Here is a 23,660-nt window from a genome sequence, read left to right on the forward strand (position 1 = left end):
ATAGGCCCTACTTCATCCTCCCCACTGTTAGTGCTGCTTTGTAATTTTCGAGTGTGCAGATGTTTAGTGTTTCAACTGTGATATTTATTTACTATTCTTTTGGTGATCACCCTGCCTTCCGAAGGGGGTTAAGAAACTCCTCAATCCCTGAAAATCTACTATTAGTGCATGACATAACTGAAGACATTTATGTGGATATGTTATTGTTGCTGGATTTGTGTGCATAATTTAATGGCTTTTTGGTGCAGCTAGCTTCTCTAAATCCCACTACGATTCCATTTTCTGAAGCTACTAATTATTTAGTAGTATTCTCTGTGACCTCGCAACAGTGTATGTGCTTTGTTGTCAGATTTATAGCAATAATGCCTTTTAATGTGGGTGTAACTCATTTCTATGTCCTGCAGTATGTTAACAGCAGAGGGCCTTCTCTGTTTAGCAAGTTGTTTCATAATAGTGTCCGGCATTAGTCAAGTGGTAATGCAGGTGGAAGGCAGTTTCAAACAAGATTGTGAAAATTTGGGGAGGTTTAGGAGTTATAAACAGCAGAAGTTTTTGAAAGATGTACGCTCGTTAAGAGAGGGTAGAGATCTTGTACTATTAAAGGAGTGCATTTTTTGAGTAGAGGAAATCTGCTAATAGTTCACAATAAAGTGAACACTTTTTTGTGATATTATGCAAATTTATCCCAGTGGCATAGCAAGAAGTGTTTTTCTGTTTTATTTTTTTTATTAAATGTTTATTTCTGACTTTGTTGATTATATGTTTCTAAAGAAAAAGTGGTTGTGTACATCCTGTAGTACGTGAGCAACATGATTGGTAACCATCAAATCGGGATTGCAAAAATGGGTATTCCTGGATTATCTACTGATGGGTAAGGGAGAGAGTTTATAGGTCCTTTCTGGGTAGAGAATCTAAAGAAATCTGTTAGCAACTTTTATGGTATGTGACACTGTGGATTCTAAAATGATTAATCTAAAACCACAAGTGGGGTTTTGAAACTGCAGAACGCAAGGAAAATGCATTTGCTTGGGAATGTTATATTTAATGACTGTCTCTATAGAAACCTGGGCATGACTACGAAGGTCAGATATTTGTTTGTATATTGATTGTTTTATAAATGGAATATCAAAGTATGCATTCATAAATGTTCATTTTCTATGATTAGTTGTTTTACCCTATAAGCAATTGAGTGGTTTAAAGATGTGTATTTGGTGGGTGAAAAAACGATCGGTCTCAAGGATATGGAAAAGTGCATTTTACCTAGGGCAAAGGCTGTTGTGTCTGACTTCCTTATCACAAATTGTGCATTGAGATGATAACTCAGTTTTTGTGAGTAAAAGTGGGTGGTGAAGTGTCTGTTTAATCTTTAGCAATAGTTTTACCTTACTTAGACACAGTTACATTAATTAAGTGCATTCAGTGTACTGTTGAGACATGGTTATCCTTTAATGAGAGCGCAGGCTTTTTTCTTATAGTTGTTGGATCTTTATCTCCCAGTAAAAGGGAAAAAAATGTTCAATCAAAAGGTAAACTGATGATAATGATTGATAAGATGTAACTGTCCAGTACAGCAGAAACCTGGAAACATAATCCACTTGCTTTTAATTTTTCACTTTCAATGTAATATAGCTGCATATTTTAAAACACACCGTTTAATTTGCAGGTTAGCTGCTGCAGAAGGGACAGACCCCAAATTCCTAGCTCAAGATGACGAGAGCAGTGAAGAAGAGGAAGAAGAATTAACACCAGAAGAAAGAGGTATGGGTTGCTTTTGTTTCAAATCTTTTTTTTTTATTATTATTTATTTTTTATTTTTTATTCTCATCTCTACTCTATAATTTGTTTGTGTCCAAGCAATGGATACATTTTTTTGTAGGAATGTATGGTTCTCGAAGTTAATCTTTTTATGACTGAATTTAGCTTAGCAAAAAACTGACAGGCTTTGGGCCTAGACTCCTTGGAAACTGCCACTGGTCATGGTAATGAGGGAGGTTTGCTGGAGGCAGTGTCAGCTCTTTAGCGATTTTAAAAAGAGGTTTGGAAGGAAGGAGGTTGTCGTACCTCGTTCATATGGCCATGCAAAAGGGGCTACTGGACTTAAGCTGTGAGGGTTGTGATTGTTTTTTCAGTAGCTAGGTGATTGCCAGTCCGGAAGGATCCTGACCGTAGGTATGTTATATCCTTGCTAGACTGTTCCACAGACTGTGCCTTCAGTGGTCCTACAATGGCAGCTCAGATGGGCCTTCAGTAACCATGTGATCATGGCTCCCAACAAGAATGAGAGTTTCTTAGGAGGGGCACAGTCACCAGTGTCCTTTCTGGTCTGCTTCTTTCTGGGTGTAACACAAACATAAGGGGCGTGCAGGACCGTGCATTTTCTTGGAAGTCTTTACTCCTGCAAGGCAGGCTAAGCTCTAGGCACTTTAGGGCAGTTACACAGCTGCTGTAACAGGAAATCCATATTTCAGGGAATGTTCCTTCACCTCTGGGAAACTGGCAGTCAGGCAGACACCAGCCATGGTTGCACTCCTGAGTCCTATGCAGAACACTCTCTTCCTGTTGTATAGACTTGGAACTGGACCAAAGTGGGGTAGTTTGTGTTCCATTTTGATACACAACTTCCAGACTGATGTGAATCCACAGAATAAAACTGTACAGTCTGTTTGAGGTAGTTCTTTCAAATGTACTTTCCAGGCTGTTCTCCACACACAGCATGTGTGTAGAGTAAGGATGCACATAGCAGGTAGCACTAGCACTGTCTCCATCCTGGAGCACCCACAACTGAGGGGCAAAGATGTGAGGTTTCAGCTCCCAGTTGTCAGAAGCCCAACCAAAGGAGTAATTAGAAAATTACAGAAGAGCAATCCTCACCTAGAGACTTCCTCAGTTTTAACATCAGAGTCTGCAGTCCAGCCACTCACCCTGATCATCCACCACACAGGAGTGCTGAGGAAGACTAATCAGCAGCTCCTTGCTAATCAAAAGGCTTCATATAAAATATAAAGGTGTCCTGTGTTAATTCTCTTCACTTGTCTGTCTCTCCTGCCTCAGGTTTCAGCAATGTAAGCTATACTGTCCCACTTTTTGGGAGCACATTCCTCAACCTCCATCTTGTGCTAGGCTAGGACAGAGGTATTCAAAAAGGATTCCACTGGCCTCTTACTTGGGCTCATTCACAACCCATGCATGCCCTATACACTCAACCACACTTAACACACACTGAGGTTGTCAGTACAAGTTTCAGGGCAACTGCAAAGACGTGGAAGTTTAAACAGGTGGGCCAGATCTAAACTTAAGTAACTCAACTAAAAATGTCAAGTCTCACTAGTGATTATTTTAACCACACTATGCTGCTATCACAGCTCTTTGTTACCAAGAAGGGACATTCTGATCTGAACAGATTAATTGTTTGGAAGCTGTGGTTTAAGGATGGTCTTGAGATTTAAAGGTCCTGAGATAGGGACTGCGAGAAAGAGTGGTAATTCGGAGGCAAATATAAAGGGAGGGAAACATTGAGCCAGAGCAGTACAGACAAGTAGTGATTGAAGACTGGGAGAGATTGGGGAAAAAGCTGATGTTGAGAGAAGGTTGAATTGAAAAAGTGGTGCATTAGAAGAGAGATGTACTTGCAGGCGAGCGGGGGGGTTATTTGAGAGGGTATTGAGTAAGAAGACTTGAAAGCAGGGACTGCGCTGGCCAAAGTGGCACTGACATAGTAACAAAGGATTCCAAGAGGAAAACATTCGATAGGCAGATGCAGAGGTGTTTTGGGAGAGGAGGCCGGACAGAGGTTGATGGACTTAAAGAGATGGGGTGCTTACTTTGACAAAGAAAATGATGTGGAGCAAGATATATTGAGGGGGTGAAATTCAGAAATGAGTGATGCATTAAGATGGAGACCTTGAGAGAGAAGGTACTTGAGCCAGAGATTAGGATTGAAAGGTGGGAAGGGAAGGAGAGGGGTAGAAACTGTGGAAGGAATGAGGGCAAGTGAGTGGGAAGCTGAAGGTTGGCATTAAGAGAGCAAGGAGAGGCTGAGAATTGAAATGTTAGGAGGGAAAGTTACACATGTGGAGAGGGATTTTGCAGGGGAGATTGGAAGAGTAAGTAATTGAGAGAGAGAGAGAGAGAGAGAGAGAGAACTTTGAGAGTGAGGTCTGAAGTTGGCTAATAAGGGTATGGGAGGGATTGTGATAGAGCAGTTGACGAGATGATCATTGAGTGGGACTAGGGATAAGAGATTGGTAGATGTAAGTCGATATTTAGCAAGGAGGATTTATAGTGATAGGGGGATTATTTGGTTGGGAGAGATTGTTATAGTTTTGGGGGAGTTGGAGATATTGAGAGTAAGGTGATATTGAGACGAGAGAGTTAAATGGCAGAGAGGTGAAAGACTTGAGTGGAACTTGTGAGAAGGAAAGTAAATTGCAGTATGATGGGTGGGTCTTCAAGATGAAGCAGGATGTGTGAGTGAGGGTTTGAGAGGAGATGGCAGGGACTGAGCAGTGGGAGATTTGGTGGGAGATTAAGGTGATTAAAAGTTAAGTGGCATTTGAGAGATGGGTGATAGAGAATGCCAATGGGTGAGAAGAGGAAACCAATAATAAGCTATTACGTTGCAGGGATACGGTTTAAAAAAAAAATAAAAAAAAAAAAAGATTCAGTCAGACGCATGCGAATTAGATCGGTCTAAATACCGAAGGGCATGCAGAAGGTAGTAGGTGACGACAGGTGCATTCAAAATAAGGGAGAGAATAATGTTAAAGTTTAAATCAGTGTCAGTTTTCATGGAAGATTTTAAGGGACTATAGTAGGTGGAGATGTTTTGAGATAGCATGCAATCTGTAGATAAAAACCTGTGGAAAGAAACCTATTTAATTTGCTCTAAAGGAATGTGGCTTTTAACAGTCTTTCTGGAGTCATGTAACATTTGAAGAGGTGCCACAACTTGTCTCGCTGCAGAGAGAAAGCCCAATGCTTACTTGTTGAGACCCTTTCACCAGTGATCATCAAGCAGTGTGGCATTTGAGCAAATCCCAGTACCCATAATTACAAATTGACAACACCACCACCTCACTGTATGCAATGCAAGCAATACTTTCAAACCCATAAAGACCCGACTTGTGTATCTACTACATAAACTACACATATAATACAACTGTATGTTATGCAAATACCCACCAACTTAAAATATAACAAGGCAGCTGATGAGCACGTTACAGCAATCATCATATTAGTAGATTTCTTGCATGTTTATCTGACCCATTGGCTACCTGGTTTGGAAGATGATGTCCTCTGCACCCATTTGAAGAGAACCAGGCCCTACAGAAAAGACACTATATTCTGCAGAATGCGTGTGTCTGAGGTCACCTTGACCTTCAGGCTTCACCTTGCTTTCTAGGGGGTAGTGTAAAGTGAATGGCTTTGTATCTAGTACAAGATACTATGGCATTTGTTCTGCTGTCATAGTCCGCCATTAACGTTCTTTCACAATGGGGAAATAGATCAGATTTCCTTTAACATCGTATCAAATAAATGAATGGAGTACAGCTGTCGGGTGCAGTTGCCTGGTGGTAACTCCTGCAAGGATTTTCTTGCCACCATCAATGTGATGGGACTGGACCACAGGGACTGAACCACAGATGTAATATCTGATGGTGGTACGGTATATTTACATTTCTTAAGATGACGCAGGAAGAGTATTTTGGTGTTCCTACTAGTATTTGTCATCATTGTTGGATCTTGGTAAATAGTAATACGTAGTGACTTAATGTAATAAACCAGTGTTGGTGAGATGTTCAAAGAAAAGAAAAAACTTTACATCCATATTTGATTAAGTGGCAAATAATCCTTTAAGGCGAGTTGGAGAAATTCATTTTTTACAGTGGACAGTCAAGTGAAAGAAGTTTATCCTGTATTTCAACTTTTTATGTAAGGTTTTTCATGTGTGAAGTATTTAACTGTGGTAGAGCTGGGTGACTGCCTTCCACCACCAACCACTCTAAAGTAGATGGATGGCTGCATGTTTTAGCATAATGGTGACCAGTCAATCCACCATCTGAAAACATCTGTCATAATGTCTTCATGTTGCGGATTACAGAAAGGTAAGAGGATAGACCCGCGGGGCACTTCTGAATCCTGAGGGACCCTGCACATGTGGCAAGAGAATTCGACCAGAAAAAATCCTACTAAATAAATTGCTTTCTGCAGTGGAACACAATTATCTCGGGTTATATACATCTACTTCCACACCATGTCGAAAGGAAATGTCAGGATTTGTATCATGGTCAGTCTAATTAAAGACAGCCAATCAATGGCTAGAACTTTGAGGCAAGAGTTGCCACCATCCACAATATGTTCGTGCGCCTTCAGTATTTGAAGAGTTGTGCAGCATACTTGTTTGAACCAAGCTGTAAATGAGCTCAGAATGCTGCGTAAAATAAATATTGTTCTTTTTTTCACAGATTGTGTAGCCAGGCATGTGTTGGTTCTGAATCTCAAGTGGGGAGAGTTTTTTTTTTTTTTTTTTATTTTTTTTTTTAAGTTTCTTTAAATACTGGTGCCTCAATTAGACCTAGTTTAGAGATGGTTGAACGCCTTCTTTTAAAGGCTTTGTTTGATTCTGAGCTACAGGAGTAGGGCAGAATGTTATCATATTCACAGGTATTGGTTAATCTAACAAGCGTTAACAAAGCCAATAGGTCTGCACATTGGGACCTATTGGCTTTGTGTATGGTTTTTACCCATGCTGTAGAGCATCCGGATACTCTGCACCATGGATACCTAAAAGGGGGAGGGGGCCTATGATGCGGCCGACCTCTTCATTTTGTAGATGCACACATCACACATGCATCACCTGCAAAATAATATGGCCACTCTTTTTTGCCAATCGAAGCTGGATTAGCAAATAAAAATAAATTGTTCAAAAGCTTTTTTGATGGCCAATGGGGGGGGAGGGTGCGGTAGCAGCATTGGAGGGTGCCTGTAGAGTAACTCGGCACCCAGGTGCGGAGTAGAAGCAGTGACCGAGAAGGAGGGCATGTGGGGAGGGGGGGAGCAAAATGAAGGTCCGGGAGAGATGCAGAACAGGGGCAGGTGTGGTGAGAAGCACACAGGTGGGAAATCAATGGGGATAGGACACAAGAGTGAGCACCACATGAATGGGAGCAGGTAGAAACACTTTGGTCGCACTGAGCAAGACAGATTGCAGGGGAGAGAGGTGCACAGAAGGAGACAGCTGAAAAACGCATGCACTCTCATGGAGTGCTTAACCAAAAGGAGAAAAAAATTATGCTTAACAAGTAGTCAGTGGAAGCACAGAAGCCAGCCAATCAACTGATTGTGAGGAGGTTATACTCCTTAGAAGGGACAAATAAAAGATTGATAAGTTGTGGCATATATTAGAAGCAATCTGAGTGACAGGAACGCTAAGCAGTGGACAGGATCCAAGCCCCTGTGTGTTCTGGATAATCTACCACTGTCATTTGCAATCAGTCAACTACGTAACTGGTAGGCTCGACCTTAAAAGGAGAATGTTTTGGACATATTCTCGGTAGTAAGGATGGTGCATTTAGCAGTTGAAAAGATTACCATTTAGGGATGTTAACCAATTTTGCTTTGAAGTGAATTAAAACACCTTTTTGGGGGTCTTTTTTCATGATCGATAAGGCTTCTTGATTTTTCTTTTTTCTCTGTATTCTTTTTGTATTTTCTAATATGTCATTTGTTGATGTTTAGGTCTTTAGATAGTATGAAGAAGAGGTTTTTCTCTTGTTGATTTCTGAGAGAATTAAAGGTGATGCCAAGAGTGACTTTATTGTATGAGTTGCTAATATATTCACTTTTTCTGAAAAGGAAAGCTGCAGAGATTGTTCTTAAAGAGAAAGTTCACCTATTGATGTCTGAATTGGCATTTTAATGATTTTATTTGCTTTGTATGTTACATTTGGCAGACCTTTTGCAGTTCTACATTGGCTTGCTTCATGATCTTTTTTACTTCGGTGGGCGCCTGAAGATTGATTGTTATGAGGAATAAAAATCAGATTGAGTGTTGTGTGTTGAGTTGGGGAAAGTTGTGCAGGTCCTTTCGAAGGGCCTTTTTCTTGCTGCTTATATTTCAGTTTTTATTGTTTTAGCCCATGGGATCCTAAAATGTCCTAAGAGGATATCACTTGTGTAATAAATATACATTGAGATGAAAATATCATTTAAGTGTTCTGAGAGCAAGAGTATGGTACATGTTGTGAAAGTTGCTAGTTTTGTCATGTGCATGTTAAATGGTTAAGGGGACGTTTAAAGATGAATAAAAGCATCACTTGGCCTGGGTACACTTCCAGCAGAATTCGAGAATAATAGCTAAGCCAGTGTCATTTTACAGGAATGGCAAATTGTGGTGGTTAGAAGCTGCCTTGGACTAGGATGTCAAAGTAGAAGATGTTGGGATGAACCATGTTTCAGTGATGGATAATGTTAAAGTTAATTTATTTACTATTCGTTTTATTTCACAAGTGTGTGCCTGGGGGGCACAGTCAGCATTTGTTATGCAGAATTTAAGGTCTTATTGTTGTAGATGTGGTCATTTGTGAGATAAGTCAGGTTCTCTGACTATTTTTGCCAAGATTGAATTATTGTGTGAAGGATATAGAAGCATAGAGGTGAACTGAAGGGGTTTTGACATAGCAATTGGCACTTACTGGTCACAGAGGTAATGTAGATGATCATAGGGAAAGTAATTGGGTTGGATAGTAACAATCTAGAAAGACATCACTGAGAAGGAATTAAATTAGGGGAGAAGTGGGATTAAACAGTAGTGTAGATGGTTATAGATAGCATTACAATCAATAGGTTGTTTCACAAATATTATCAGATCCTTCTCTACATGATATGATATTTGCAGTTTCTAATAGAACCAACTTGTGGTTATTTTGCAGTGGAGTGACCGATCACTTAGAACTTAATGGATGGGCAATTAAATTACTTTGGACCTGCTTACAATGCAGTTTCATGGTTTTAATAAATAGGCTTGAGTGATAAAGGTCAAGCATGCATTGCTGAGTTGATGTTAGAATGAGAAGAGTGCTCGTCATGTATGGATATTTTAGTATAATTATGGTGTTTAGCCTCTCAGTTTCAGCAGTTTGTATAGTGCTCCTATTGCTTGATTGGTGTTGAGCAACACCCTTCAGACTACTCCAGTTAGGTCATGGTGTCTGCTTGGACAAATGGGCATTACTTGGAAGCTAATTCATCTCTCATTGTAGCCACTCTGTCGCAACATGCTGATATTGTTGTTCACATGAATTGCCACATGATTGGAAAGGTTTTGGTTATCGAGTGTGGCGTATGACACATGGTTGGTCGTTCTTCAGATTCTGAAGTTTCAGGACTTTTGCCAAAAAGGCTGAGTTCCCACTACAGTGCACACCCTAAATAGTCACCTAGGTCTGTGATCTTAGATATCTAGCTTCATGCTGCAACATCATACCTCCAAAGATCGCTCCATTCTGCAATCCACATGCCTGCAAGCGCTAACAGTGAGAGTGAAATGTACGGAGTCTGACAGCTTGTATAACTACCAGCCAAACCAGGACCATCCACAGTAGTGGAATAAAGGCCACTTCCATCATCGGGTTCAGAGGTTACTGAATTAAACTTGACACCAGGATTCTGATGGTGACGGAGAAGCAGCATCCGGTCAGGATGATGCATATAGTTAAGCTCTAGGCAGGCAGTAATGTCCCAGTGAAGACAGTATGTGGAGGAGGGTGTTGCACCAATCCCCACCAACGGGCTCACTGAGCAAACTGGGAACTGTACGTGTGCTACAAACTACACATGTATTAGATGGGATATAAGAGAGAACAAAGTCGATTGAGGGGAAGAGACTGTTTCAAGGAGGTCTTGGGTGAATGGCTGATGGACGTCGACAAGCTCAATCAGATGAGGTAACACTGAAGATTCCTGCTTAGCTTGATTTACTGGCCCCCAGGGGTCAGCATAGACGAGGGAGGATATTTGTGTAGCGTGATAGTTTTCAGGCTAAAAGGGAGAGCAAGGTATGTGCTTGTATTCCTAGAATTATAGTACATTTTAGAAAAGTTCTGGTAGCAATCTGAAGGGTGACCATCCAGATCATTTATTTTGTGCTTCAGACTAGATGGCTTAAGGGGATTTTAATAGAAAGGGCTAGTTTAAGTGTGGGAGTACTAAAAGAGATGTGGAATTGAGAGAGGTAGGGCAGAATTTGGGACAGCTACCTTAAATAAAAACAGTAATAATTGAAAGCAACAACTTGTAAAGTTTGGACCTGTAAACAATCCATAGCCAGTTTGACAGCTTGTTGTGTTGCATGATACATTCTTTGTGTTGCATGATACATTCCGTCACTGGGCCAAGGGATAAATGTTCATTTTTAATTTTGTTGTGTGTAGAAATGGAATTTTGTTTGAATGTACTCTCTTCCATAACCCAGATTGGTGAGTTACCACTGTGCAAGACTCAACTGTCAGAACAACAGATTGATAGTAGCAGGTTTGCAAAAGCAGTTTGCAAAAGAAATTTGCAACCCTTAATTACTGCACACCTTTATCAAATCCTTTGGCACATTCCAAATATGTCCAAACATCCAAATAAAGACTGAAGTGCAGGATTCGTAAAAGTACCCGGGTCTACCATTTTTCCTCTGGCATCTGCTACCCCTGTATACTGCACCACATATTGGAGGTCCAGAAATGGAGGCGTGGTAGTCAGGTTGATCAATAAGTCAATTAACTTGGATTTATAAAGCGCAACTAATCACCCATATGGGGATCTAGGCGGTGTGTTCATGTTCTGCTCAGTCGAAAAGCCATGTCTTGAGTCACTTTTGAATTCCTGCAGGGAAGGTGCTGTGCAGAGATGGACGGGGAGGTTGTTCCTGGACTTGGCAGCCAGGTAGTAGAAGGATCATCCTCCACTGCAGCTATGACAGATGCGGGGAGTGTGTGGGAGGGCAAGGGAAGCAGAGGGTAGGTGTCTGGAGGGTCAGTGGTTGTCGTAAGCTGGTCCTGGGTCATGGAGGGCCTTGTAGGCATGTGTAAGTATCTTGAAGTGGCATCTTTTATGGATGGTGAGCCAGTAGAGGTTCCTGAGGTGGGGGTTATGCAGGTCAGTTTGGAGAGGTCAAGGATAAAGCTGCTTATGGCCCGGCGTCCAGCTCCACATCGCTCCCTGTCTCACTCAAGAGGAAGGTCCTAGGACTGCTCGGGGAGCCACCACCACTCCTCCTCATCCCACTCAATCATCTGGTCATTCAGGTAAAAACTAAAATAAGTCAAAGCACAAGCATTCTTCAACTTCATCCTGTTGGTCGGACAATGCTACATGGGAGAAGGTGCGTCCTCGCTATAGGGCCCTGTCCTCGGAGCCTGTTTCTGGGTAGGCTCCGCATCTCCTTGAATTTCTGGGCGGCGGGCCCACCCCTGCCCAATTAATGGAATTTTACATGGCCATGCACTCATCTTTAGGCAGTTCGGCCCTGTCTGGGAGCCTTTGGGACCCGCAGAGTTGGAATGGGCCCCTTTGGGTTCTGCGCTGGTGGCCTCCGCTCCAAGGGGTACCCAAGGATCATATTCCGGATCTGGACCGGTGTCGGTCGTATCTTTGTGACCTTCCCTGACAACGGTTCCACTGTTGATGTTCCTGATGTCGCCTGGGCCTGCGTACGGCATCGATCCTATACTCATCACTAACTCTGACATGGAGCCAGAGCGCATCGCTCTGTCAGTTCTGACTTCAACGGGGACCTCGATCCCTAGATCAGATACTGACCCTTATTCTTATGAGGGCGAATTTGTTGAAAGTATTGTGTGGTCGCTGGACCCTTTAGAATTCCAGCTTGAAGACTCCTTGGACTGGGCTCAGGTACTGGATGAAGCCAACGATCTGGATAACTCCCCTGATGCTGGCATGTTCTCTTCCTACTGTGCTACGGAGAAGGGAGCCTCTTATTCAGTGGTGATAAGAGTAGCTGAGGTTCTGGGCCTTAAGCTGCCTTTGGTGGCTGTCGGGTCCAATCTCCTGACTGAGGTGCTTTAGCCCGGGGCTTCCATATCGGTAGCCCTATTGCCGTTTAATGAAGCCCTCGTGGACCTGGTCCAAACCCAGCACAGGGGCTTCTGTTAATAGGACAATAGCCCACCGCCATAGGCCTGTGGCTAACGACCGGGATTCTGACTCAACACCCCATCCCGAGAGCTTGGTCATCCAAGCCTCAACTTCCCATGGCGCGTTCCCTTCTGCTCTTTCGGATAGGGAATCAGAGGCTGCACCATCTTGGGAAGAAGTTTTCTCCCTCCAGCATGCCATTGCAGTCGTTGAAGACACCTCATGTCTTTTGGGCCGTTAGACCCATACCTTATGGGACGTGCAACTGCTGCTCCAGGTCCTGGAGGAGGCCCGGGACATTCTCTCCCAGACTGTTGCTGCTGGGAGAGACGCAGCCAAGTTCACAATCAGTTGTAGGCTGGATACAATAGACACTGTGGGCAGATTGGTTGCTTCGATGGTGGCCTTGAGGCCCCACACTTGGCTACAGACATCTGGCTTGTCGGGGGGGTGTCCGTTCTACTCTGATAGACATGCCCTTTGATGCACCTATCTTTTCACAAAGCAGACTCTGCATTCGAGCGTTTTAAGGAGTCCCGGACTACGGGCCAGTCCCTTGGCTTCGCTGCGGCCATTTCCCACCTTCCAGTGCGCGTAGCATCAAGGGAATCTCTCTGACATGGCCCAGATCTTGGAGGGAACTGCTCAAGATCTGCAGCAATGGCTTTTGAACCACGATTGGCTCACAGGCAGATCCCTCTCCCTTCCCCAAACAAAGTGACAGATGTGTCACTCCTGAGTATTGGTAGCCACATGGGAGAGGCGGAGATCAGAGGCATCTGGTCTCCGGCGGAGGCTGAGCTCCATATCCACCTTTTTGGAGCTCAGGGCGATCAGACTGGCATTGAAAACATTCCTTCCCTCTCTCAAAGGGCAAGTGGTGAAGGTGTTCACGGACAACACCACCGCCCTGTGGTACTGCAACGAACAGGGCAGGGTGGGGTCCTGGACCCTGTCAGGAGGCTCACTGCCTCTGGACTTAGCAGGAACATCAGGGCTTATCCCTGGTGATTGAACATCTGTTGGGCTCTCTGAATGTCAGAATGGACAAACTCCGCCTTTAATGCCTGGTCGATCACGAATGGCGGTTCCATCCGAAGGTGGCTCAAGGTCTCTTTCAGCAGTGGGGGGAGCCTTGGTTAGATCTGTATGCCTCTACAGACAACGCGTAATATCAGCTGTTTTGTGTGTTGGAGTTTCCAAGGTGGCACTCGCTCTGCAACACTTCTTGTCTCGAGTGGAGCTCAGGCCTCCTTTCCGCCAATAACACTTCTGCCCAGAGTTCTGAAGAAGATCAAGAACAGCCTGGCCCAGGTAATTCTTGTGGTTCTGGAATGGGCACGAAGAGTATGGTATCCCGAGCTTTTAAACATGGTCATCGATCTTCAGGTCAGCCTTCCCTCTCTGGAGGATCTTCTGTTGCAGCAGCCTGGGACGGTTCGCCACCGAACCTGTCCAATATCCACCTTCTTGCATGGAGATTGAGCGGCGGTAGTTGACAGCTTTTGATTTTCCGCCCAAAGTCTATAATGTTATCTTGGCAGCCAGTCGTTCTTCCACCAAAACGGTATGCGCCTGTTGTTGGAAAAAATTTGTGGCATGGTGTACCAACAGGTCAGTTGATCCCACACACACACCCCCTCCCCCCCTTATCCCTCTATCTGAGGTTCTTTTGTTTGTTCTGACTTTAGCCCAGCAGTGCTCTCCTGGGCACCTTAAAGGGTTAATTATCTGTCACCACAGCTTTCCTCCGACTGCCTGATTAACCATCCCTGTTTAAGTTTCCCATTGTTGAACAATTTCTTAAGGGCCTTACCCATCTCTTTCCTCCCCTGTTTATAATGCCCCAATGGGATTTTAACTTAGTTCTTACCTATCTAATGTGTGCTCCCTTTGAGCCACTTCACAACTGCCCACTTCGCCTGCTTACTTTGAAAAGAGTCTTCCTTGTAGCTAACACCTCAGAGTGAGTAAGCTGCAGGCTCTTTCCTCAAAGCCACCTTTTATCTCCGTCCACCCTGACAAGTTGGGGCTTCGTAATAGGGCTTCTTAATAGGGCTTCTTTTCTGCCTAAAGTAGTCACACCCTTTCATGTAGGCCAATCGGTCACCTTGCCTACTTTTTAAATGCCCGCATCCTTCTAAGGAAGAGGAGAGACTCCACCGCCTGGATCCAAAAAGAGCGTTGGCGAACCTATCTTGATCGTACATAAGAGTTCCAGGTGGACGATCAACTCTTTGTGGGTTATGTGGGTGCGAAGAAAGGTCGGGCAATCCAGAAGAGAACCATCTCTGCATTAAAATGTGCTATGCATTGCTATGAAACAAACCTTTCTCCCCCCCCCGAGGGCTTGCACGCTCATTCTACCAGAGTCCCAGCTGCAACCACTGCATTAGCATGCAGAGTTCCAGTCCTGGACATCTGCCAGGCAGCAGCGTGGGTGTTCTTGCACACGCTCATGAAGCACTACTACCTTGTCAGTCAGGTTCGAAGGGACGGGTACTTTGCCCGTTCAGTCCTGCAGGACTTGCTAGTATGATCTTGGTTCGCAGCCCATCTCCGGGGGATGGTATTGCTTGGGTATCTGTTCTAAGGCAACTAGAAGTCTCTATCAGATTAACAAGTTACCTACCTTTGGTAACAAAGTATCTGGTAGAGACATTCTATTTGTAGATTCCTTACTGACGCGCCCACCCTCCCCACTCTGCGAACTGATTTCTCGAGACAAGGACTTCCCTTTCAGGGCCCTAGTACTGGCACACCAGCCTCAGTGTTCTTCATGGCTCTGTGCTTCTGCAGTGGAATGTCGTGAAAATAAACTGATGTCAGTGTGCCAGGATGGCACCTTTATATGACCCTCAAAGTCATATCGGGCGACTATGACATGACTGACATGGAGTCGGCTGACGCCACTTAATGGTGCACAAGAGTACTGCTTGAAGAAAAAACTCTGGATCCAGACGCCTGGGAGAAATTCCAAGGTCATGAATCTGCAACTCTAGGCTCATAGGTCATCGTAGAATAGAATGTGCGTTGGTTACCTTTTAGGAAGGAGGAACACTTCACTACCTTGGTGCACTAAATCTTCAATTTTATGCAGGAATCCAGAGATATAATATACTCCCCTCTTACCTTACTAATTTTACAAGCAGGAGTTTTTATTAAGTTCAGGTTTTTGACTGTTTGTTGCTCTACACATAAAATGTTCAGAGGAACTAGAACTCTGCTACGAGCTGCCTCTTGGCCTGGCTTAAGGCTCATCATTATAAATAAACTAGAGAACAATACTACTTTTTCTTCTTTACTTTGTTGCTATTGCATGCTGTCATTTCGTTTTTATGTTGGTGAGAGAGAGAGCATCAGTATTGCTTTTATTTTCACGGTGGCTCGTATAAATGAACGAGCTGTCCAGTACACTGAATAGTGAAGGATCATTTTTTTTGCCTAAGTTTTCCCTATGGCTCATTGTAGAAATACAACTACTTTCCCCTTCCTAGAAGTAAAGGCAGGTAAAGTGCTAGTTTCTCAGATTGTCTCATAACTTCACCCCATGCTAGGAAGTGCATTTACTGTGCCCTAGCAAATCATGTGATGCATCACTTTGATCCTTCGACAGTGTCTGTCACGACTCACGTGCTGCTTGCGCCTGGAATTTGCAGATCTAGTGGCGTGGATCTTCGATGTTCGGCTTTGGCCCAAAAAGGGGCGACTCTTTCTGGTAGCCACTGTGCTGTAGGTGATGGAGACGCCAAGAACAGACCGTGGCCTTCAGAAAATAGCGCCAGAGGGAAAAAAAAAACCCTTAGAACAAAAGGGGAAAAAAAAACCTCTAAACAGGAAGACTCCTGAAAAACAAGAACAAAAAGCAGGAATCAAAAAGAACAAAATTCAGGAAACACAGAGCGATGAAATCCAGAACCAAAAAGGCGAGGAAATCAGGAGCGAAGACACTATCTGAGCAGAAAGTGTTGCAGCGCAAGGAAATGAAGAAAACACAGCCCTTATATACCAAAAGACAGGAAGTGACCCACAGGAAGTAAAAGGACACCATATTAGACAGGGAGAGGTACATAGAACAAAACAGAATAGAAACCATAGAGAATAGGGAACAATGAATGCTGGGAAGAGAAGGTAACCTGGGAAGGGAAGAAGACATAAAAAAAAGTACAACAAAAAGACCCAAGAAAGAAGAAAAGAAAGAGGACAAGAAAGAAGAAAGAAGAACAGGTAAGAGGGGTCAGGAGACCCCAGCAAGGCGGTGGAAAACGACAGAGCGAGGCCCCATGCAATGCCTGGGGCCTCAAAGTGCATGAAAGGCTGGGGGCGCGCCGCGTTTTAGAAACGCGCTGTGCGGCCCCAGCCGAACGCCCGGCTTGTGCCGAACATTCGGCTCGCGCCGCACCACGCGGCGCGACAGTAGGTCCCCCTCCCGAAGGCCCAGGTTTGAGAGGAAATAAACGGTGAAAGCGTTGAATCAGGAGAGGAGCGTGAACAGAAGATGCATCTTCCCAAGAGCATTCACTGAGAGGATAACCCTTCCAATGAATCAGATATTGAAGCCGTCTGTGAAATAGACGAGAGTCACAGATTTCCTGTACCTCATATTCAGGAACATCATTCACCAACACAGGAGGAGGACAAGGAAACTGACGAGAGAAAGGGTCAGGTACGTAAGGTTTGAGCTGGGAAACATGAAAGACGGGATGAATCTTCCAAGTATGAGGTAAGCGAAGACGGACAGTGACAGGATTGATCAGCTGAAGAATACGGAAAGGTCCGTAGTAACGAGGTGTGAACTTGTTCAGAGAAAGACGTGAGGGTAGGAATTTGGATGAGAGCCAGACTTTATCTTGCGGGTGATAGTCTGGAGTGGTTCCACGTTTCTTGTCTGCAGCCTTCTTCATATATCTTTTGGTTTGTAACAGATTGGATCGAATTAGTCTATGGATCTGTAAAAGTCGTTTGGAGAGGTGAGTAATAGCGTGCAAAGGAGAGGTGGATTGAGGAGAAGTAGGAAAGGAGGTAGGATGAAAACCATAAGAGCAGAAAAAAGGAGTGACCTTGGAAGCACTGTGGACAGTATTATTGTAGGAAAATTCAGCAATAGGGAGATAAGTGTTCCAGTTGCTTTGGGTTGAATTGCAAAAACAGCAAAGGTATTGCTCTAGTCCTTGGTTCAGACGCTCGGTCTGTCCATTGGTCTGTGGATGGAACCCCGATGACAGGGCTCTGTTGATATTGAGTGTCTTACAGAAATACCTCCAAAACCGGGAAATGTACTGGGGTCCTCTATCAGATATAATGGTATGTGGAAGTCCATGAAGGCGGAAGATATGATCAATAAATATCTGGCTTAGTTCTTGAGATGTAGGCAGCCTTTTTAGGGCAGTGAAATGAGCCATCTTAGTAAAGGAATCCACAGTGACCATGATAACCCGGTTTCCTGCTGAAGGTGGGAGCGAACACATGAAATCGGTAGAGATGGTGTGCCATGGAGCTGGCGGAACAGGCAAGGGCTGTAGCAATCCTGCAGGTCTGGTACGGGGAATCTTGACTTGAGCACAAATAGGACAAGCCTGAACATATCTTTCAACATCCTGCTTCCAGGTAGGCCACCAGAAAAACCGTGAGAGAAGTTCTTGTGTGGCCTTGATGCCTCTATGACCAGCCACCGGTGAATCATGGCACATTTGTAATGCTTTTTCTTTCACTCTGTCAGTAGGGAGGAATATCAAGTTCTGATAATAATGGAATCCTTGTCTCTTATTCAACAAAGGTCTTAGGTTCTCTACTTCGTGGTCCGATAGTTTGGTGTATTCCAGTTGTACTTCCTCCAGAAAAGATTGAGCCACTCCAATGATCTTACTAGGTTCCAGTAGATACTGAGATGGGGAAGGAGTACAATCTGGATAACGACGAGACAGAGCATCAGCCAGAATGTTTTGAGATCCAGGAATATAGGTGACGTAAAAATCATACTGACTGAAGAAAAAGGCCCAACGAGCCTGGCGACTATTCTGGCACACAAAATTTCGTAAACATTGTAGGTTACGGTGGTCTGTTCTAACCTCAAAAGGCTCTTTGGAACCCATCAGAAACTGTTTCCACTCTAGGCAGGCTGTTTTCAAAGCCAATAATTCCCTTTCAAGTACAGAGTAATGTTGTTCTGCTGTAGAGAGGATATGAGACAAATAGAAAACAGGATGTTCAAGACCATCATCCTCTTGTTGTTGGAGTAAGACAGCTCCGATGGCTCTTTCAGAAGCGTCGGTGACAACAATAAATTGTTTGTTGGTATCTGGATGCCGTAAGATGGGAGCTTGTGTGAAAGCTTTCTTTAAACCTTGAAAGGCTGTTTCAGCCGCCTCAGTATAGCCCGATTTACATATCGTGTTCTATTCAGGGAGGAAATATCAAGACAATATTCAAAGAGCACGATGGCCATTTGAAAATGTTTGCAGCTAAACATTTACTAGAACTTCAAAGGAACTATAATCTTGCAGCAATACTCAGTAAGGCTGATGGGATGGAAAGGTCAAGACCCTGTAATGAAAATGAGACATCGCAGAAAACAGCATTGGCAAGCCCAACAGTTTTTACCTATGGAAGAGCTACTGGCTTTGTCAAATTTATTTTGATTATATTGTACAGCAGCATGGCTGCTGTGCAGCGCTGCTGAAAGTTCGAAAAATAAAGTGCCATGATCTGGCCAGTTTTGCCGGCTAGTGGGCAATTATTCATTTTCTTACAAAGAGGTTATTCTTCACACAAAAAAAAAAAAAAAGTATTTTGAAGTTTGCTGTGTTGGCCCGCGTGTAGACTGCGCCAAAAAACCCATACAGAACTTGGAGTGCAACGCCGTTGGCATCTTTATGGCATCTTGAAACCTTTTGGTGTGGCTTTTGCTTGCTTTTTATTCTTGTGGGACTGGAGATGGTGAGCAACAAAGGTGGTGGGGGTGGACCACACAGGCAACCAAGCAATTAGAGGGTGGGGGCTTGAAGGTCAAGCAACATTCTGGGAGGTAGATGGAGAAGAGCGGTGCAAGTAAAAGTACTTCTTATAGCGGCGAGCAGGGCAAGGACACTGGCAAGGAAGCCAGTACTTTGGCCATGCTCCAGGCTAGGGACCAACACACTGAGAGGAAGTGAAGCTGGTACTTGCTGACCAAAAAGAAGCAAGGAAATTGGTGACAATGAAGCCAACCAGTGGTAAGCAGTGAGCGGGCTCTAAGCCCCTTCTATGTAAACAAAATATCTTGCAAGTGACAGCACATGCACTGTCCCAGGTGAGACCTAAATTATAGGGTATGAGTAAGTTGTTCGGGTGGTGCAAACTGTCAAAGAAGCAGTGAAGCTTGCCACCTATACTGCAAGGCATAAAATAACCGGCAGTGCCCCCATCACATTTAGAGGAGCTAGAATGAAAACTGGAGAGTGTTTAGGGAAGGGGCAAGGATGTGACCTGCCTGAGGAGAAACAGCCTTTACCATGCAGGACCTTTACCATGTACCACGCAGTACTTTACAACATAGATAAGTATTTTTTTGAATAACATTAAAGCATGTTATTTTTTTTTAAGTGATTTTAGAGTTTAGGGATGGTTAGAAGTAAACTGAGGTAAGAGCCCCTTTATGATTCAGGGCCAGGTAGAGGTAAACAGAGGGGAGGATGACTTGAGGCATTAGGGGTGGGTAGAGGTAAAGGGAGGTGAGGGTCACTTTAGGGTTCAGGTTGAGTAGAGCTAAAAGGAGGTGAGGGAGATTTGAGGATTCAGGGATGGGTAGAGGTGAAGGGATGTAAGGGTGACTTGGGTGGTCAGTGGTGGGTAGTGGTACAGGGGAGCTAAAGCTGATTTTAGGATTTGGTGGTGGGTGAAAGTCAGGCTTGATTTTAGGGTTCGTAGTTGGTTAGAGGTAAAGGAAATATAAGGGTGATTTTATGGTTTAGAGTGAGTAGAGGTAAAGGGAGCTGGGCATAGGGAGGTAACAGTAATTTACGGGGCAAGGAGTAGATACACTAAATGTGAAACCAACCTTTAGAAGTCATTGAATATTTGATGAATAAAGCATCCTTTAAATTTTAAGAGAGGTAACCAACTAATTGTAGCCCAAGATGTGTGTCAGAAAGCTAATCAATAAATCTGTCAGTACCTGCTGCATTCTCTAGAGAAGAAAACTAATACACAGAAGGCAAAATGAAGCTGACTGGCTTTGACACGTTCTTACCAATGAAAAGGGAGAAAATAAAATTAACAATGAGACCAGCCTTTGGTACATAATGAGTGGGGTGAAAAGCCTCATCTTAGAGTTTTTTTTTTTTAAATTAGAAACAATAGTTGGTCTTAAAAATAGCACATGCGCTGCCTAGGGGACTTTGATACTGAAGCTTTGAAAAACGAGAGACCTGAGCACTTTTCCTTATTTTAAATTGCTTTTGCTGCAGTGGAGGAGAATGTAGTAGAATATCAATTCAGTAGGAACTAATGAGATTGAAATTATTTGCACTGTAACACTTACACTAAAATAAATGGCCATGTGGGCTATACTAGCTTGGATTTCGCCTAAGAAAAAAGGTATACTAACATGGATGGATCACAGGAGCAACATTTTTGTTTAAAAAAAATATATACATCTTAAGTTGCCAAATGTTTTCCTGAAGCAAGTGCACTTTCATTTTGATTATTTTCCAAATTGAATCATCACAAGGAGGAGATTGTGGAAAAAACACACTTGCGAGAATCCTGCCTATATTTGATAGGATGAGCTCAAAAGGTCTCGAAGAACAATAAAATGTTTTGTGCATTTTGTAAGGAACCGTGCTTTTATGTATAAAATAGTTTGAAGGAAGAATGGACTAGAGAGAAAGTGATCAAAATACTGGTCCCCGTGGGTTGAAAATAAAAAGACAAGGGACTTTGACACTGAAGCTTTGAAAAACGATCCAAAATGGCCACAAAGTCTGGCCAGCATTTCAGGTGTGCACAGGAGGTGATGTTTTTTGAATGGAAGCTCAGTATGCAGGCTTACAGATTTGATGAGTTTGAAAGTTATGCAAAGAGGCGTAATGATACTTAAATATAATGGTATAATTAAACTGGTTTGTGTATTTTGTATCAAGTGATCCTCATTCAAAAGGACAATATCTGCTCTTGAAAAGAGGACAGCTACATACCAGCAACCCAAAATGGATTGAGTATGAATAAATAGCTTTTCTGATTGGATATGAAAAACAAACTAATTAAGAGAAATGTCAACGTCAATTGGAATTATGTACACATTTCATTTTTGGACATTACATGATACGTTTTGGTCAATTTAGATGGAGAACTTCGATTTAAAAAAAAAAAAAAAAAAAAATTACTTTTTACATAAGGAGTTCCAGAAGTCTGTAAAATGTTACTGATAAACATAAAAACCTCTAACACAGACACATATCTTCTGACGGTGTTGAAAATTTTATCACTGATAGCATTTCTGAAGCCTTCGGTGGGGGCACAATTAAATTAAACCACATTTGCAAATGACCCATTTACTAGTCAGAAACATATTAAAATGTAATGCATCCTACAAAGTTGTAATGAAAGCCAGCGTGCCCCTTAAACACCTACTGGAGCATTGCAGTAGAAAATGTTTCATTCAAATCAGACACAGAAGAAACAAACGTATAACATGTATTGTACAGCTGACTGCCGGAGTGCTTCGTTGCAGCTTATGGAAGCTGCTCACGCATTTAAATGCATACAGGTGACGTGAAATTGAAATGCTGCCTGCAGAGTGCTTGTACAGAAATGTATCTGGCCACATGGCATTTTTAACTCAGCAGACGTTTACTGATAGCCAGAATGGACTGGATGTTGTGAAAAATCCGTCGACCCTTTGTCAAGTACAAGATGCCCAACATCACCTCATAAAACCCTGTTTAACACCTGCCTTCCTCCTAAATGGGGTTTCCCTTATGACTACTTTGGCCCAACGCAATTCTGAATGCTGAGGGGAAATCGACACAAATAGGGGTCAGCTGCTCAGCCTTTTTGACTAGTCTTTGTCCTGTAACCATACCCCTCCCCCACAGGCCCAGAGGTGGCCTAAAGACCAGTTACTTAGAATATCAAGCAGGGCATGCCATGGATAGGTTTGTGAGCTCATGCTTCAAAGAAATGGTCTGGCTCCATTGTCCATGGAAAAGCTTCTCTGCAGCAAACCCGAGCAGATAATGGAATCCGCACCAGCACATTCTAATGCAGCTTTTTTTGCGTATTCTACCCCCAAATTTTTGCCTTCACTGTTTTTATTGGCTTTAGAACTTTGTGCACTTTACCCCTGCTAACCATTGGTAAAGTGCCTGTGCTCTTCCTTTCACATGATTAAATTAGTACTCCCATATTTGGCCTTCTTACCTTACCTACCAGTCCTGAGTATACAGTAAAAAGTGAACCTAGGATTTGTAAGTTAAATGTCACTTGTGGACTGCCTCACCCATTGTGCCAGCCACTACATTGACATTGTTAAAAATGTCTTCAGGCTTACCACTGTTGCCTGGTTTAAAGCTGCTTTTAAACTGCAGTTTGACCTGTCAAAATAAAGCATTTTGACAGGTCAAAAACCTTCCTTTTAAATAAGTCACCCCTAAGAAGACCTACTGCCCATAAGGCAGGGTGTATGGTATTTAAAAGTAGAATATGTAGAAATATAATGTTACACGTGTCCTTCAAAAGCATTTTAGCATTTGTAAGGCTGGCAGTGCCATAGGAAACATCCTATAAATCAAGAATCCAATACCAAACAAGCATTTGCAATGGATTAAGTCTTGCATTTTCTTGAGTTAGAGCTATTGGCATTGTGAATTCAGAACTGGACTTTTCTTGCCACATAAATTGGTCATCCCTGTCTCATAATTTTGTCTTTTCCTGCCATGTTTTGGTGGTCACTGGAGGCTGACATCAGAAAGATCTGAACAGAAAATGGAAAATAAGGGTGGAAAAGTATTTTATTTTTATTTTAACAGAATGAAGTCTTGCAAGAATTCTTGCCTCGCATTTCAACAAAGCTCTAATGAAGTTAACAATAGCAGAGCAGCCTGAGAAGGTTTATGGCCCCAATAAAGGAGATAAGCAATGACCTGTTTGCGACGACCTGAGTGCTGGCAGGGAGGGGCCCTGGAGAGGGAGACTTTGTGGCAAAGCAAGTTTCACATAATTTCTTCTAGGTTTAGCTACATTCTACCAGAATGGGCACATAGTGGCTTTCGTGAGTAGAGAGGTAAACGTCCAGGTGTCTCTTTAGTAAAATAAGCTCATTTTAGGAGCCAGAGGTAAACGAGGACATCACTTGAATAAAGCCAAAACAATTGTCAGCGACATGGGAGGAGGTGGGAGGAACGGAATGCTGCAATAAAACGGGCAGCTACCAGCCTAAAACACCCACATTGAAAAGGCAGCAACAAAGAATAACAAAAAAGTCTGTCACAGCAACAGATAAAGAAACCAAAGTGGAATGAAAAAGGAGGGAGAAAAAG

At 43.2% G+C, this 23,660-nt stretch overlaps 1 protein-coding gene across 1 annotated transcript in view; it reads left to right on the forward strand.

Moving 5' to 3' along the window:
* PPP1R2 (protein phosphatase 1 regulatory inhibitor subunit 2) overlaps nt 1-23,660 on the forward strand; it is a 108,727-nt gene that overhangs the window by 79,705 nt on the left and 5,362 nt on the right. The window contains exon 4 of the mRNA XM_069213159.1: nt 1,664-1,758. Within this exon, the coding sequence (XP_069069260.1) occupies nt 1,664-1,758 (95 nt within the window). The remainder of the gene's footprint in view (nt 1-1,663; nt 1,759-23,660) is intronic.

The sequence above is a fragment of the Pleurodeles waltl genome, chromosome 11 (assembly GCF_031143425.1).
Source record: "Pleurodeles waltl isolate 20211129_DDA chromosome 11, aPleWal1.hap1.20221129, whole genome shotgun sequence".
Classification (NCBI taxonomy): Eukaryota; Metazoa; Chordata; class Amphibia; order Caudata; family Salamandridae; genus Pleurodeles; species Pleurodeles waltl.